Genomic DNA, 19,013 nt, shown 5'->3' on the forward strand with positions numbered 1-19,013 from the left:
ACCAGTAGGGGGCAGTGTGACGAAATGGTGCATGCACCCTCAGGTCATCACTGTTATGACATATACCAAGTCTCATATTTATACGCAAAAGTTTTGCGAAAATACAGGTTCAAACAGATTTTGGCGTGCTCACCGTCACATTCTTTGATATGTTATACGACAACGGATAGGTCTACCGAAAAGCTTTTGATAACTTTTTGTGTAGAGTTCTAGGAGGAGTTCGAAAAAGTAGGTGTTCAATATAATTCAAAATGGCCGACAGGAAGTAGGTTTGACTCTGACATATTTGGTACAGTCGGACTCAGCACGAGCCAAGGAATCAATTGAGTGAAGTCTCATGTCAGTGTGGCAAATGAATCAAGGGCTATAAAGATTTTAAACAATTTCTTTACATATCCTGACCATATATGTTGTCATTGTATACGAGAACGCATTGGTCTATCAAAAAGCTTTTGATAACTTTTTGTCTGGGGTGTCTCTAGATGCTACATACAAAGGACATGCAAATCGGACAAACGCTCTAGGAGGAGTTCGAAAAAGTAGGTTTTACGGAAAATTCAAAATGGCGGAAAGATTTTCATGACAGAATCACTGTGACTTGAATCACCATGAGCCAAGTATTCAGAGGAAACAAGAATTTAGTGTCTAGGACTCACGGGTCAGAAGTTATGAGCATGAACATAAGTGGATTTTTGGACTGTTGGTAGCGCTAGAGGGTTTGAGTTAGACACACCAATGTTGCTATAGTAACTTCTAAGACTGTCCTCTACCATGTGTGCCAAATTTCATAACTTTCCTATGTACGGTTCTATGGGCTGCCATTGACTTCAATGGCGGAAGAGGAAACCGCTTTCGCCACCAGTTTTTTTTTTTAAAGTTGCCAGCCAGCGCCAGCGTTTTTCATGATTCTCACCAAAGTTTAATGCCTTCCAGAAAATATTCTTCTTTAAATATATAAACATACAATACACCAAATGAAAGAACAGAACCTCTGCTTTCAAACAAAAAACAGTTTCATCCTACCTTCAGTAGTTCTTTTGAATATGGGTAGGTTTCAGCAAAAACACCCCATTTTGAACAAAAAGCAGAGATAATTCCATTTTTGTGACGGACTTTTCATAGAGATCCCATTCAGAGCGATCTTTAACCCTTGTGCATCCTTGAGGATATTTTTGTCTTTTTCAGTTTTGTTTTTTTGATAACTTTGCCTGCGTTAATATGCGAACTGCATAAAATTTGCCACAGGTGTGCATTTTTATTGGAATTTTAATATTTCACCTTCATTTCCTTTAAAAAATCTATTTTCTACTAGGTACACAAAATACTTCCTCTCAAGACCTTTTGGACAAAAATGTCCCCATTGAAACGCATTAAAACTGCAATTTTTAATCCCGGTGCCATTCAACTATAAAATGATGCAATCTTTGTTAACAGGCTTTCATTCTGTTGGCAAGGCTTCAAAATGTAAATTTTTACTATTTTTACCAGATGGTGCCATTTTTTTTAGGTTTGGCATATAAAGCAAATTATCGCTTTATTGTTGTTTTCTGCTTATATGCATATTATAGAGCCAATTAGATATATTATGAAGCTATAATTGTGTGGGTGTGTTGGTATGGATGTCAGAGTGTGGTTTGTATGTGTGTACTAAAAATTTTATGTGTGTGTGTGTGTGTACCTGGTAATTATCACGTTGTGGTGACCAATTGTCCCCACAAAGATAGGAATACCAGTATTTTTGTGACCTTGTGGGGACATTTTGAGGTCCCCATGAGAAAACAAGCTTATAAATCAAACAGAATGATGTTTCTTGAAAATGTGAAGTAGTAGAAGGATTTCTGTGATGGTTGGGGTTAAGGAATGGGGTAGGTAAGGGGAATGGAATATACAGTCTGTATGGTACAGTTTGTATCCCCTTTACTCCCTTGCTCGTCCGGATTTCAATAAAGCTCAGTGGGTATAGATTTGTGGTATTAACCCCACTAGTCGGGGGCGGTACTTCGGTTCTTAAAAGGGTGTCACTGCATCCATCTCCAAAACATTCGCCGTCCCGTGCAATTTTCTCATTCTCCCTAAACCAAACTGTGCAGAGTCTGTCACTGGGGTGACGTTGTATCTTCAATACGTGTGTGTGTGTGTATATATGTATATATGTATATGTGTGTGTGTGTGTGTATGTATGTGTGTATATGTATATGTGTATACATATGAATGGCCCCTACGCTAATTGGGTTTTGTTTTTCTTTCTTCATGTCTCGTCCTCGACCGAGGACAATGAGACAAACAGACCCAGTTCCGGTAAATGTGAAAGTCGGCACACCTCTGACCCACCGGCAGACCTTCAACGTGATGCCCAGCTGATGCATGACCAACGACCACCAGCAGAACACTCTTAACCTCCGCCTAATCTCCTTAATTGTTTCAATGTATATATAAATATATCTCCCAAGGGTTTTTCCCTACTAGGACTACTAGGCTAAGCCTGGGGTTTTTTTTCTCCTAGGGGGTTTTTCAACCCGGGGAGGCAGCCATTTTAGGCTTAACTTAGCACCTTCCCCTTTACGTTACATTAGCAATACACACGCTTATAACGTTGATTCATAGCCGCAGCAAATGTAGCTGCTTGTGCTATCGTGTATTATGTTGTGCTATCTGTCATTTTTCTGTGCTTTCCACTGCTTCTATTAATGTAAAGCTGCTTTGAAACAATTACCAATTGTGAAAAGCGCTATATAAATAAAATTGAATTGAATTGGTATAAAATGCATTACGTCTATGAAATGTTCCCACAAAACATGGAAACCAGAATGTGCGTGTGTGTGTGTGTGTGTGTGTGAGCGTGTGTGAACAGTTTGAATGGAAAAAAAATATTGTACTGGAAATCACAAGACTACAACCGCTGCAAAGGAGGTGCCGTTTTTTTCATAAAAAACATGAGTGGCATTGTGTAAACAAACCAGCATTTGAAGGGTTAAAATTCTGAGAATTAACGAATGTTTGGTCATTGTGATTAGAGCTGAAGCTTGTTAAAAAAATGGCATCAGTGAAAGTGGAAAAAAATATTAATCTATAATATTTTTATGACACTTTTTCGACATGGACATTTTTGTCCTTTATGGATCTGAGAGGTAACTTTTTTTTTTAAATCTGATAAAGATTAGCTTTACCGAATCTTTCCGATAACGTACGAAAAAATGAAGAAGGAGGAGTTATAACACGGGAGGAGCGAGTACGAGTCATGCAACACTATACAACACTGTTTTAACTTATGATTCACTACATGTTCGTGTCATTTATATAATATACACGTGCCTATTTCCAACATAAGACAGAAGTCTTACTTACCACGTGTAACTCGTCATGACCCGGTTCTGAAAATCCACCGCATCAAACACACACGCAAAACTCCGCTGCTAATCCGGATAATAAACTATATCCATTGTTTCCATAAGGCTGGATGTCTTCTCCTTACATCCAAAAACACACTTCTTGTTGTGCCATTGTTGACTTTTGAAATTAAACAAGGCTGAGTGGCGTGATAAGCTGTTAGCAAGCTCTAGCGTCTCCAGCTGACTGACGGCTGGGCGGGGTTTTCCGGGGGAAGTTTTCCGGCGAAAGCCCATATAAAGAAGTGATACGTATCGAAAACCCCTGAAACGTCAGTTAGAACCGTAATCGAAAAAAATTTGCCGAAACTTGTACGAACCCTGGCGAAGTGCATTCGGCACAGAAATACTCTGAAACACGCCCAACTGCATTTTTGACACTTTGCCTACGTTTAGCATGAGGAAACAACTCTATAACTGTGTTAATAAGTCAGAATGCTTGAAATACCATTAAACCCCCCCCCCCCTTTAAAAAAATGGCATCAGTGAAAGTGGAAAAAAATATTAATCTATAATATTTTTATGACACTTTTTGGACATGGACATTTTTGTCCCCTGTGAACCTATGTGTAACTTTTTTTAATTGATGCACAAGGGTTAAAACAGACACGGACATGCAGCCGCTTGCCATAGGGCAATACTTCCGGGTTTAAAAAGTTGCGGAAGGGCGCCACCTGGGGGATAATTCCGGTATTGCGGAAAGCCGGAAATACTCGTCATTGGCGGCGAAAGAGTTAATCATTTAATTATTAGGAAACTTGTTGAGCCATCAGGATGGCACCACCTACACCTCAATTTAAGCCAGGAAAAACTCTGATTAAGCAACGCCAATGTCATGGGTTTAATTCTCCTTCAGTAAATTGTACTTTGTATTTAACATCACTTACAGGCAACGGAGAAACCAATCTGAATGCTGGAGGCTCTGATTTGATGGGCAGTCCACTTTCATTTGGTCCAAGAATAAATCCTTGATCCAAAACATTCTCTTCCTTTAGCACGAGAGGGAGTGGCTGTGTTGTTTTAACCTATAAATAAACAAAACCACGTTTATTATGTATGCAGGGACATTAGGACAATGGAATGCTGTCATTTGTCTGCTTTCTTTACCTTATGATTTGTTTTGATTGTGGGTTTAGATTGCTGTTTGCGGGCAGTAATAGTCTTGCTGCAGTCAATGACATCGAGTGCCAAAGATTTACGCACTTTCTTCATAGGAGGTCGATGCTGTCACAAGAGACCAAATAAAGTGAACGGAAAAGCAAACAGATTTATTTATTTTTTATCACAGAAATAATTTCAGGGACATGAAATATTAAATTGTGATTTTCAAAAATAAAACTTTTTTCAATGTTTTCAGTGTGTGTATCAGTTCTTTTTGAACATTTCCATCTCATTTTAACAAAACCATGATAATATTGATAACCGTGATAACCATGGTCACTATAATCATGATATTACATTTTCATACCTTCCCATCCCTACTTTAAGAAAAGCTATATTACATTACATTACAATTAAATATAATTTTAAACCAAAATAAATTTAAGAACATTGTTTAGGCTTGCTAAGTGCAAACTTACGGAGACTCGTTCAATACAGTGTAACGATCAGCCCTATCAGCTGAGATTACAAATAGTTAAAAGGGGTTAGATTTACTGTGTGAGGTTAAAACAATGTTAAAAGGATGACAAACAAGTGAAATAAAATTAAATAAGGTTATTTACAATATCACAATGAACTTAAAGGAATAGTCCACTGATTTTCAACATCAAAATATGTTATTACCTTAACTAAGAATTGTTGATACATCCCTCTATCATCTGTGTGTGTGCACGCAAGCGCCGGAGCGCGCCGCGACGCCCCAACAGCATCCAGCTTAGCCCCATTCCTTCAATGGCACCATTCAGAGACAAAGTCAGAAGTGACCAAACACATCAACGTTTTTCCTATTTAAGACGAGTAGTTATACGAGCAAGTTTGGTGGTACAAAATAAAACGTAGCGCTTTTCTAAGCTGATTTAAAAGAGGAACTATATTTTATGGCGTAATAGCACTTTTGGGAGTACTTCGACTCGGCGCAGTAACACCCTCCCTCTCCCAGACTTTTCAGGTGAGTCAAAGTACTCCCAAAAGTGCTATTACGCCATAAAATATAGTTCCTCTTTTAAATCAGCTTAGAAAAGCGCTACGTTTTATTTTGTACCACCAAACTTGCTCGTATAACTACTCGTCTTAAATAGGAAAAACGTTGATGTGTTTGGTCACTTCTAACTTTATCTCTAAATGGTACCATTGAATGATAAATGCTAAATGCTAAATGCTATCGAAGCGTCGCAGCGCGCTCCAGCGCTTACGTGCACGCACACAGATGATAGAGGGATGTATCAACAATTCTTAGTTAAGGTAATAACATATTTTAATATGGAAAATGAGTAGACTATTACTTTAAAACAACACATTAAAACTTAAGACTGTTAAAATAAAGGAATACAAGAAAACCAAACCTAAAACAAATCTAAAAGTTCAAGTGTGTTAAAAGTCCAAATGTGCAAAGTGTTCTCCAGTGTATATACAATCCAATGATAGTGTAATCCACAAAAGATGTCTGGAAGGGTAAGTCCACAATGAAAGAAACTCCTCAATCCAGCAGTGGATTAGCCTTAGCATATGCTACCCATGTGCTCTATGCTACTTCCTTTTAAAGGGTTACTTCCTGTTTCCTGTCATGTGATCACTCACATGACAGGTAAACTATATCAAAATAAAAGACATGCACACAAATTAAAAGTAAGAGATAAAATGGAATAAAATGGCTAAGACTACATGTAAAACCTAGTTAAAACTTAAATATATAAAAATCATAAAATATATATATATATTGAGCAGTTAAAACATGAGTCTTGTGTGGCAGTGTCACAACAGTGTCTTTATGAAATAAAAATGAGCCAGTATTTGTGCACCTGTAGGCAAAATTTTCAAAACGAATGCAATGCATATTAATATAGGACTGCACATTTCAGTTCAGGCGGCCCATCTAAGCTTGAAACCCCAACCGCCTAAACTAGATTGTCCAAAAAAGGCCGTCAAGTGCATCTCGGAGAATAGCGCGTACACGCTTCACACAGCGAACGGGGACGCGCGCCACACGGCCGAAATGAAAAAGAAGTGGTCCGTCATGTCTGGAGGATAGCAGTTGATAAAACACGTGTCCGTGAAAACTGTAAGTGGACTTATGTTTTGTGTTTATTTAAGCCTGTTATTGTATTCGTTTATAGTTCTTGCAAATTTAAAGTAAGTAAGCTGGTGATTTTGTTGTTTGAGCAACCTGCTAGCTAGGTTTCACGTGCCTGTTGATTAGATATAATTGTTGAGCGCTCTTGCTTACTTTATTCATGTGCATTATCCACATGCTACAGTCAGGGGCGGATCTAGAAAATTATTTATGGGGTGGCATGAGAACTACGAGGGGTGGCAATGAAGTAAGCATCCTTGCATGGTTGTCGTGGATACAAAAAATTATATACTGTATATACTATATGCGGTGTATACACTGGACCTCAAATTTTTATAACATAAAAACAGGCAACAACAAATGTTCCTATAAGTACCCAAGCAGCTACCTTTAGCATCTCTACTGTAGCACCCTTTGTCTTAATACACACATCTTACCAATATCTAAAAACACTGACTGTAACCATGATGAGCAAGGTTGAACATAATGGTATAAAGACTGTTATATAAATAAAATAGGTTTGCCTAGTTTATATTAATGTAAAACATATTTAAAAGGCACACATCTCTTTCTCTCATAACCCTCTTCTTTAATCCTTTCATTTACTTCATGATGGATTTCTGTCTTTTCACTTCTTTTTGCTATTTGCCATCCATATGTTTCATTCTTTCACGACTTCATCTGTACTCATTTCCCCACAACATATTTTTGGATGGATATCAGCCTTCTTTTCATAGTATCATTAAGTTTTGTCTTTCAAGCTTTCTAAACATACACAACACTGAATAGTTTTGTCTCCTTAATGAAGACTATATCATAACGAGTGATTTCATATATGCACGTATGGAATATTATGATTGCTGCACTAGCTAACAAGACATGACGGGCGGCTAACTCTAGAAAGAACTGCTTACAAGATATTTACTGCCTACACAAACGTGCAGTTCAGTTGTTTTAACTACCAACCAACTACCTCAGGCAATATTAAACAATCAACAGTTTAACTTTTGTATTTTTATCCTGATGCAACATTTATCTGTAAAATATGACCGTATTCAGTAATCTGATTTGCTGATGTGATGCTCAACTTAATCACTTAAAGAGAAACCACTAATGTTTTTCCAGCATGTGATGATGTGAGGTGCTTTATTAGATCAGAATTACTTGCTACAGACGTGAAGAGACTCTCTCTTCATGGGCATAAGTTGCACATTCATAAACATTCTTGCCTTTCACTTCAACGATGGAAAAGTAACGTTTGTGCTTTTTATACTTTGTGCTTGCGTCCGCTACCTTTGTTTTGAGCTCGTTGTACTATCCATCGCTCTGTTGTCGCGGGTTTGTGCGACTCGGATCACGAATGGACTGCAGCGCGAGAACCGGGCTGCATGTGAATGCCTTGGATGGGGTGATGCATGCTTTCACGGCAGTTTCCAAAAGTTTCCAACCACGCCAGAAAAGATCGCTAGATTTGTCCTAGTCGTTTTTTAATAACTTTCTGCTCTGACTGACTGTTCGTGCTTGTATATGAACTCTGCTGCCTCTGGTTGGCTAACGATGGAAATTAAGCCAATCACAATCAGCTATGTGGTTGTCCCACCCCCTCTAAGACACACACACCAATCATCGTCAGATATGTGTCTCCCACCCCTAAACACACGCAGAGAAAAACTACATTGCCTTTCTGGTTAAAAGGGCCTACTCGGGTATATATTATATATATTAGGATACCAGCGCTGGGGTGGCATATTGGGTGGCAATGCTTTTATTTAGGGTTGCAACTGCCACCCCGTGCCACCCCGGTAGATCCGCCCCTGGCTACAGTAGTTACACTCCTTTAAAGATAATGTAATTAACAGTGGGAAATAATCAGTTTTTACCATTTTTGCGCCATCTATCATCGTTCGCCAGACGTTCTACAACATCTGCTTTAGTCTGTGTTTATTAACCCATTAATTTCACTTCATCACGCAGCTATTCCCATTAGAGGTTTCTGTTAAAAACATTTAATTAATAAAAAAATCTAGTATGTGTTAATTTCAGTCATAGTTTCTTCAAAATTAAGCTTTGAGTGTTTTAAATAAAATATTTTAATTTTCATCATGACGCCCCTTTGATTGCCACACCCTCTGTCCCACCCGCCCAACGCTACCACCTTAACTAACACATTTTCTGCGTGGAAACCCTGAACTGATTATTTGTTTGAAACCATCAATAAATGTGCATTCATCTTTGTTATGTTATATTCATTTAGTTGACTAGTCTCTGTGGGCCAGCACGATCTTGTAAATAATGCACATGAATAAACTAAGCAAGAGCGCTCAACAATTATATCTAATCAACAGGCACGTAAAACCTAGCTAGCAGGTTCATAAATGAGAACACCAATGAGGTATTTATGAATGCTATATCAATGTTGCCAAACATATCGACAGACTCTGTTGATGTTCTCCTTAAAAACTTTAACATAAAAGTCAAAGATGCCACCGATGGCACAAATCCAGCAAAGGTCAGGACGACCACCGGCAGACGCAAAGCACCCCGGAGAAACACAACATCAGCACAGAACACGAAAAGAACACGCAGAAAAGCCGAAAGCATGTGGCGGAAAACAAAACTTGAAGTACATTATTGCATCTATAAGGACAGTCGTCGTGCTTTCAATTTAGAACTAGGCACAGCTAGACAGACCTTCTTTTCAAACATTATAAACAACAACATAAACAACACTCGCACTCTTTTTGCTACTATAGAGAGACCAAACAAACCCCCCAAATCAAGTTCCTAGTGAAATGCTCTCCGACAACAAATGCAATGAGCATACCTGCAAACTCAGAAGGGCTGAAAAAGGTGACACATTGTATACGCGCCCGCAAAAAACGGTGGTGTTTTGCTTTAAGGCTAACTTAACTGCCAGAGCAGGGGCCTCATTTATAAAATGCTGCGTAGAAACCAGCGTACATTTGATCTTACGATCATTTATCAAAAACGCGTATGTGTGATCAGAGGTGTAAAGAGTAGCTGAAAGCCATACTTGAGTAAAAGTACAGATTCCTTACTGTAAAAATTACTCCACTACAAGTTACAAGTCACCAATTTAAATACAACTTGAGTAAAAGTATTAAAGTAACCCAATTTAAAAGTACTTTTACTTTTACAGTATTTTTACTCGTACTGAATGTTGGCTCAACACAAAGAGACATTGTAGGTCAATGAAAATCAAGAAAGTTTATTTATGAGGTTTTACTTCCTAATATAGAAAAGAAATCAAACACCTCAAAATTTTGACCTGGCAGAACAAACACAGATTAAACATAGTCATAGTCTTTTGACTAAAATTTAATTTAGTTTTAGTTATTTTTGTCATCTGAATTCATTTAATTTTAGTCTAGTGTCATTGTGTACTCTTACATAGGCCAATCCTAAAAAAGTTATAATCTAAATATATCAAAAATTCCAGTATTAGAGTCCAGTAGGTTGTTACAGTTAATATACAGTAACAGAAATTTGCATATTAAAAACGTGAAGTTGTTCATTTGAAAGATTCATTGAAAACACATGTAGTAGACAACACCACTCTCTCACATTAAGTGCGCTACATTTCTTCAGTCATGCATCACTCTTTTTGGCTTATATAGTAAGTTCTATCAACCAGCTCAGGTTAGCTGATAAAGTAGCATCAGAGTATATAAAACATTTGTGCTTGCCTTTGAGTTGCGGGATGACCCTCCTGCAATCGCGCATCACTTTTGTTTTGATTGTAGCATCACATGTTTAACAAAGGGTCCCTTGACAGAAGCAAATGTGATATGCATCCATATGTTTGCGCTTTATCTATTCTCTCAGATAAAACGCTAACTTTTCTCTACAGTTTATGACATACGGAGCACGCAGATGTCCCGCTACGGCGGCTCAACGCAAGCCATTCAGCGTTTGACATCAAAGTACCGCAAGACCAGACTTCTCCATATGCATTTGTTTCGCTCTCGCAGTACTTTGATTTCATACGATTGCCCTGCGTAGCCCCACATGAAGTCCCTTAGTGTGTGTGTGTGCGTACCTCGCGACCACAGATTCTATCCATCATCACCCTCTGACACTTTCGTCTCGTTTTTATTTGACGAATAAACAATCTAGCGAGTAACGTTAAGAGTAATTTCAAATGTAGTGGAGTAAAGAGTACAAATACCCAATCAAAAATGTAATTGAGTAGAGAGTAAAAGTTGCTTATATTTTTGATACTCAGTACAAGTACAAAGTAGCCCAAAAAATACTTAAGTACAGTAACGAAGTACATTTACCTAAGTTCTTTACACCTCTGCGTGTGATTCACAGAACAAACACACGCACAGAAAACGCGCGTACCCGTTTCTTTCAGATGTGAAATCTATAAATCGCAAATGATCTTGAACTAGTATGCATCTGAACAGTAAGATTTCCACCTTAAAACGATGCCTAATTAATGCCATTGACATATAAAAGAGCGCATGTCAATGTTTAAACCCTTTATGAGCAGCAAAAATGGCTTATATTTTCAAAAACCTGCAGCAATCGGACAAGCAAAAGTGCCTCAAAACTAACAAAGCTGATGCAGCCAAAGCCTTTTTATTGAAGCTGCTGGCAACGCAAAGACCCGCCCTTCACGTAACCCCATTTGTTCAGCTCCCATCCATTGGCCAATCGGCTATCCTAACCTTAACCACACTGTGATGACCTCACGTGATGACCAGAGCTTTTATTGTTTTTGTGAAGAAGACCGCAGTAGGTTTTTGAAACTCCCGTTTATGGGAAGTTGAGACCCCCCCCCCAAAAAAAAAAAAAAACAAGGAAGCGAAAAGGGAATTTAAAATGACAACGCGACAGGAAAAACAACAAGACCAAAGTCAATATTGGAGTAATGTTCGTTTTCCAAGATGGGGCTCAAGGGACACAGAAGTTGCCTGCTTTCTATCTTCTCCACAGGTAATTCAGCATATTTGTTTAAATCTATACAGTCTACGTTGTAAACTCAAAGTTTTATAGTTGCTTGTCTAACTATAGCATGGTTATGCATAACACTGTTAGTGTAAACACGCATGTGGTTTAATGTGTTTTCGAACAGCCACACGCCGTCTCTCCGCCCATTTATGTAATCTGAGGTACTGAGATAAATGTGTTTTTAATCTTTTCTGATCTCTAGCACAAACACACGGTGACAGCGCTATTTTAAGCCTTTCATTGATTAAACGAAAGCGGCTGATCTGCGCGTCTTTCGTTTCATTTTACAAAGTTGCGCAATCTTTTTTCACCAATATCAGAGAAAGCTCTTACATATACACGGACATGTAACGTTTACTTAAAACATAAGCATTGGACTCTGACATAATATTAGTTCGCGTCCATTTAAACCCGTCATTACTCCCGCTCATGATTAAATGACAGGAGAGGGACTCATCCACAGACTATACCCTCAGTAATCTGAAGAGAAGCGACCGAAAATGGACAAAAAGAGACGGATGTGTAAACGTGATGTGTCTCTCTCATCCACTTGTGATCCGATCGACGAAAATATATCTTAATGCCAAGTGTAACAGCCCCTAGGATATTTTTTCTCGCGTCGATGAAAAAGGAGTGTCTAAGCTACGTTTATGGTTGCTTTTTATATGTGATTTAAAGACTTTTTCCATGTTTAACATAAATCTGTGTGCTATGACGGATCACAGGCAAAGGACATTGCAAATTGTTCATTCTTTTTTATTGCTTTTGCTTTGTACTGGAAGCCATGTTAACCTTGGCATGACACGGCCACCATACGAGTTAAAACGAACTCCGAATGGGGGGGGTGGGGGGGGTAGGTGGTAGAAAGAAATATTCAGTTGGTGGTCATATAGAATTTTGCCGCTAAATGGGAGTAGATCCTACACAGTGGAGCTTTAAGTATAAAATTTTGAAGGTTAAGTTATTTAAAATTAAATGACATAGTATTACAACTTAATGATATTTAAATGACAGTTTAATGTAATGTTAACGCACAGATTCTTAAGTTTGATCATTATTCTGCTATGTAATGTTTATGACAGATTTATGACAAGTTATGATGTATTGGTTAATGTCAAGTTGTCATAACAAAGACATTTCAAATGACAGTTGTCATAAAATATCTTTCATGTTCATGACACCCGTCATGTCATGATTATGAATGTGTCATGTTAGTCTTCAAGTAAAGTATTACCAACAAGGGCTCTCTCAACTTTTTAGTTGACTTTATTATACATGTATAAAGTTTAAAACAAGGGCACAACTTCATAAATTAAACCTAAACATTGCGGTTGTTAAGGTTGCTTGTCATCATCTGCGGTTGGCTTGTCAGTAGCACGGTAAAAACGAGTTTGTGTTTACAGCGACAGCCCTACAAGACCGCCATAAGCGAATGAAATAAAACAACTTACCACATGTTTGCATTTCTTCTCAGTAGGAGTTTCATCCTCTACTATCAGCTCAATTCCAGCCTCACTGCGCAAGACTTCTTTGAGGTCCTCCAGATTTGGGGTTGGAGGCTTTAAAAAAAAACCCCAAAACAAACATCCCTTTCATTATCTCTTACGGTATTAAAGCTAGAACATCAAACAGGAGGTCTGCAGTGATGATGATGATGTGACAAAAGCTTAATTCAAAGAAAATATAATTTCTCACCAGTGGTCGCAGGGGTCCGTATTTCTCCATGGCATTTTTAAATGGAGTGGGAGTGCGTGGAGTTGTGTCCAGGTCAGACTTGTGATTTGGTGTGATGAACCTACGGCAAAAAATCCCCAGGTTTAGGAATGTCAGGAACTTAAGATAAAACTTTTTAAGATTTAAGTCAACACTGAAGATTTGGAAACGCACAGAGAGTTTTCCTTCTGAGTAAGTGGAGTTTTATCACGGTGTAAGGGTGTTGTGTCAATGTTTTTTTGGCTGCACACAGGAGTGGATGTAAGTGAAGGGTTCTCTAGGTCCAGGGTGTCCTGCTTGGTCCACATATTCAGAAACTGTAAAAAAATTAACATCATTTATCACATTCTGTTGTCAAAAACTACTATATAATATTCCAATAATGATAATAAAATGAGCAACAATAACTGATAGCAATATCAATTACAGAAACATTATAAACAAAATGTCATAACACTTCCTGATTTTAAAGTAAATCCTTGGGAGCAGTAAGCAAGGAAAGTAGTCAGATTTTTTGTTGCCAGTGAATACTGCCTACTATCACTAAATCTACGTAAAACATATAGGGGTGATTTCCCGGATAGGGTTTAGATTACTCCAGGCCTTAGTTATATTAGGACATTTAGACATTTAAGTAGTTTTTACAAACAAACCTTACAAAAAAGCATTACTGACGCGCATCTTGAGACAAAATAATGTCATTAATAAATGTCAAGGCAAGGTGTTTTTAAATGAAGGCGGATCAAATATGCATTTTAGTCTGGGACTAGGCTAAGCCCTGTCCGAGAAACCACCCCATAATTGCATCTTCCCCGCCAGCATTTTCACAAAAGTTGTGACACCGTCACACAAGAAAGATGTTGTACCGCTCATTTTATACATTATATTGTGGTTTTATGTATATTTGAGTTTTTAAATAGGTTTTACATGTTTTCTTAGCCATTTTATTCCTTTTGCTATTTTATGTGTATGTCTTTTATTTTGTTTGGGCTGCCTGTCATTTGAGTAATCACATGGCAGGAAACAATGCCAGTATAAAAGCAAGCAGCAGAAGCACATTGATAGCATATCGTCGCTGTCCGATGAAACTCACGTATGTTCATTTTGCCGATTTTGAGATTTTTCGACAGATTGAATGTCCAGGTTCATTTCCATATACAGTATGCGTCACATACCTAAATAGCCAATGAAAACTTGTGAAATCATGTCATCTGATTTTCACGTACCCGTTTGGTGTCAAAGCTGTCAATCACGCCGCATATCTTCCGCCTGTGAAGCATCTCGCCGGTCTCGTAAAGTTTCATCGAACCTCAGCACTGGATATAGCCGAATAAACATGACAATGACTTTCCTTCGAGGTAAACGTTTCCCCCGGACGCCAGACTAACATCTATGAGTTACTTAATTACAGTAGGATTGTGCAAACAAAGTATCTGTCTAGCATTGGTGTTATACGCTGGGGATTTCCCCACCACTTTGTGAAAGCATTTGGTTAAAATGTTCTGAAAAATCAAGCGATGCTTAAGACTGGTTTTGTGGTCCAGGGTCACATATGTTGCGTTGTATGCTGATGGTGTGTTTTCTTGTACATATGTAATGAAATTCATTGTAATCATTTATTAAACGCGCTGCTGTTTTCTACGTTGTGGTGCTTTGGCACTGTTCGGTTGAGCTGGTGTTGCAGGGACTTTGTCAGTGTATTGATTCATTGTCCCTTCATAGCTTGCAAGAGACATTTAATACACTTATAATTAATATTAAATAAAGTAAGCGTATTTAACTAAGACGTAGGCTATTTAATAAACTGAGCGTATTCATCTGTCAATACGAAACGCGACTTGGCCATTCTAATTAATGATCGGAAGAACGCGTATCGATCACAGTTACTGTAAAATATGCACGCATGTCCATTTAAACTCAATTTTGGTCAAATGTGGATTATATCATGACACTGGCAAGAATATGGTTACATGTAAATATGCCGTACCAAGTATGACAACGCTACATTCAACTGCTTTTGATATACGGTGTTTTTGTCACTTCCTGAAAAGTAACCGTTTTGGACATACGTGAGTTTCATCGGGCAGCGACGATATGCTAAAGCTAGAAACTGTTTGGATTGAGGAGTTTCTCATTGTGGACTTGCACTTCCAAGAACATTTGTGGATTACATTTTAATGGTATATATACACTGGAGGACACTTTCCTGAACACTTGGACTTTTAGCACACTTGGACTTTTAGATTGTTTTAGTTTTGGTTTTAATATTCCTTTCTTTTACCAGTCTTAAGTTTTTAGTGTGTTGTTTTAAGTACCTTGTGTTTGTAAATACACTTATTTAAGTTGATATCACTTGTTTGTCTCATCATTTTAACTCTTTTAATCTCACACGGTTAAATCTGACCCCTTTTATATATTTGTGACTCAAGCGATAGGGCTGATTGTTACAAAGTTTAATGCCTTCCAGAAAATGTTCTTTAAATATATAAACATACAGTGTAACAAATGATGAATCATCCTATCTTCATTTGTTTTCTTTTATCACCTTTCAAATATGGGTAGGTTTCTTCAAAAATATAAAATTTTGAGCAAAAAGCTGAGATAATTGCATTTTTTTTTTAAAGGAATTTTGTTTGAGATCAGATTCAGAATGATGATCAAAACATACACAAAGTTCTAATGTTGGCCTTGGTGGAGGTTTCCATGTTTTATAAGTTGGGTAAGAGCGCCGGCTGGTGGATAATATCGGAAATATGGATTTTGACAAGATAACTTGTCAATGGCAGGGAAAGAGTTAATGAGTATCTGCAGAATGGCTAGAAGATCACAATCCCGTATGTGAATCTATTAAAATCCTGTATTCTCTATCACAGAGCAATTGAGTGAATCCAAGTAGGGCTGGGACGGTTGTAATTGTAAGTACAATCTCGCCCAGTGAGATGTCTTCAGGTTCGTGTGGTAACGCAAACAGCCAGCAGACGCGGGGTTGATGCGCTATTTGCAAACGAAGACAACTGATATCAGCGATGACCCGCTGGCTTGGGGCGGAACAATGACGCAAGATATTGAAGACTGTAGCCTCCGGAGGTCGCATTTGCAAGCTGCATACGTCATCAAAATGTCTTATTTCATATACATAACAATTATAAAGTTGACTATTATTCTTTTTTAATCATTCATTGTTGTAATATGCTTATGACTTGCAAATGTCTGAAAAAATAAACCAGGCTTGATGACATACAGCCTGCATATGCGACCTCTGGAGCCTTCGGATTGAGAAACGACCATTCTCTCTTGGTCACGAAAAAGTATCAATCTGCGCTACTATTACACCATCAGAACGTGTTTTCAGCGGGGCTGGAAACATTATAACCCCAAAAAGGTTACTCACTTTTTTTTTCATGAGTGGAAGTGCTACAACAAAACACGCAGATATGCAGCGATCCCCTGGGTGCTCGAGTGGGCACTTCAGAGCGTCTTTCGTTGCTAACTAACCTAAGCATAGCTTGACGCTGTGAAGAGCACCCACCGGCGGAGAAAGAATTTGGAGCACGTTTGTTAAGAACTGTATATCTGATCATCGTTTATATTTTAATATTTCAAAATATATGTATGCATTAGGTATAGGACATATATGCATCAATGTGCACGTGCGCATGCACCCCACCCACACACACACAATCTATAACCACCGCAGTGAATTTGTGCATTACCATCGCGGTGGTAAAAAAACTGCCACCGTCACAACCCTAAATCCAAGTTTTAAAATTCCTTGTTAAAGTAGTAGTCTTGGACACCAATCTGTTCTTGTGCTGCCTTGTGAGATGCTCGCACTGCCGACATCACAAGTGTCTGTTTCACTGCTTTTATATCGGCACACTGCATTACACCCACAACCTGAGCTCTCTATCTGTCACGGTTGTTATATCCGCTACCTTGCCCTTGTCTGTATTCTTGTCTTACTCATTGTTTTCACCTGCACTAGCCGCTAACGTCATCATTTCATTTCGCATTAACATGCGATCTCGGTGATCCGTTCACGCAGATCCGATCATCCGTATATCAGGACACGACGGGTTTACATGTCGTCACATAAATGTGGCTTCAGTATCTGGATGTGTGATCGGATCCCGTTCAGGGAGACGCGCTGGGTGGATAGCTGTCAATCACAGATGGCTACAGCTGTCTTTAGCCACAAGATTTAGGGTTGTCGCGGTAACCGCAATCCGGTATTGTGCGTTACTGAGAAGCAAACAGCAGAAAATAACTAGCACACCCAAAAGCCGTGATGTTCACATTTTAAGCTTTTTTTTTTAGCTTTAAAGGCTTTATCTTTGTTTATCTGCACCGTCCGCGCCAGGATGCACGTTTCAGCCGATGTAACGTTACCTGAACTTGACTTTCACCCGCATGCTTTTCATCAACAAGAAAATCCGTGTGAAACATTAGGATGACCATCCCGACTTTTTAGTCTGCCTGAATTTATAAGTTTTTGATTTATGATTTAGGAATATGATTTAACTAAAACAGCTAACAATTTCCTAAATTTCCTGTTCACGTCTCCCTCTATAGTGCGTAGTTAAGTAATGTAATTTACAAACACATTTATAAGTAACTTACTTTGTAGAAAACCAACATTGAATAAATGTATTTAGTTAATGTTATTATGGTTTATACATGTTTTCAAGTAACTTAAAATGTGTAAAATGAGATAGAAACTGCTGACTGACCAGAAAGCAGCGCAACATTCACGTTGATATGTCGCCATAGAAACTCAAACATTATAACGATCCATTCAATTCTGCCATTAAATATTAAATCACTCCATAAAAAGTGGAAACATGTTAAACATATGCATATAGGTTTAAGCTAGCTAGCATTTCTCCACAAATATAAACTTGTGCGTCTCTCACCTGCGCCCCATGACCTAACGTCGTTTATTTTTGACATCTGTCGGTGAGAGGAGATGGGTTTTGTGTGACGTTGACCTGTAAATGTAGATACGATGGCTGGATTGCGTTTACATTACACTGAGATCCGATCTCGACTACCTCTGCTTCAGGACACACAGATCGGATAACATTCCGAACACAAACGCGTTTACACTTGTCTTTTCAATGTGTAAGTGGACAACATCCGGATACAGGTCGCATGTTAATGCCAAATATATACCTCACTCTTTCCTTGTGCCTTTGTCGAAGCGTTACTTATGTTATCTGTTTGTTCACAGATCTCCATTATGTTCTACCCGTTGGATTACTGCTCCGCGTCTCTATCGTGGATTTATAGCTCCTGTGTACTGAAATACTCTGAGGACTGTCGTGCTATCTCTACCTGCTATTCGCTGTGTTTATTGTTGGTGATTATTCACAATAATGCAAGTTTTACTTGCAGTTTGCATCCGTTCCCTTCTTTACATAACACTATCAGTTTAAAAATGTCTTGATTGTCCCCGATATGGATATCTGCTATTGGCTCAGCACATTCCTTATTTTAATGGTTTCATGTTTTATTATTCGTCAAGTCATTTTACTCATGATCAAGTAAACAAGCTTCAGTTGGTTCAAAGTGTCGCTGCAAGAGTGCTACTCGATCTAACTTGTATGATCACATAAGCCCAATTTTGGTATCTTTACACTGGTTACCAGTTAAATATTGTAATGACGTATTATAATTTCGTTTTTTTTTTGTTCTCCTAAGAGTTT

The 19,013-nt window shown here is 38.3% G+C and overlaps 1 protein-coding gene across 1 annotated transcript in view; it reads right to left on the reverse strand.

The window, feature by feature from the left end:
• Positions 1 to 19,013, reverse strand: part of mybl2b (v-myb avian myeloblastosis viral oncogene homolog-like 2b) — a 77,509-nt gene that overhangs the window by 14,321 nt on the left and 44,175 nt on the right. The window contains exons 9-13 of the mRNA XM_055184019.2: positions 13,483 to 13,625; positions 13,291 to 13,390; positions 13,047 to 13,154; positions 4,494 to 4,610; positions 4,274 to 4,411 (exon numbers count right to left, since the gene is read on the reverse strand). Coding sequence (XP_055039994.2) covers positions 4,274 to 4,411; positions 4,494 to 4,610; positions 13,047 to 13,154; positions 13,291 to 13,390; positions 13,483 to 13,625 — 606 coding nt within the window. The remainder of the gene's footprint in view (positions 1 to 4,273; positions 4,412 to 4,493; positions 4,611 to 13,046; positions 13,155 to 13,290; positions 13,391 to 13,482; positions 13,626 to 19,013) is intronic.

The sequence above is a fragment of the Misgurnus anguillicaudatus genome, chromosome 14 (assembly GCF_027580225.2).
Source record: "Misgurnus anguillicaudatus chromosome 14, ASM2758022v2, whole genome shotgun sequence".
Lineage (NCBI taxonomy): Eukaryota > Metazoa > Chordata > Actinopteri > Cypriniformes > Cobitidae > Misgurnus > Misgurnus anguillicaudatus.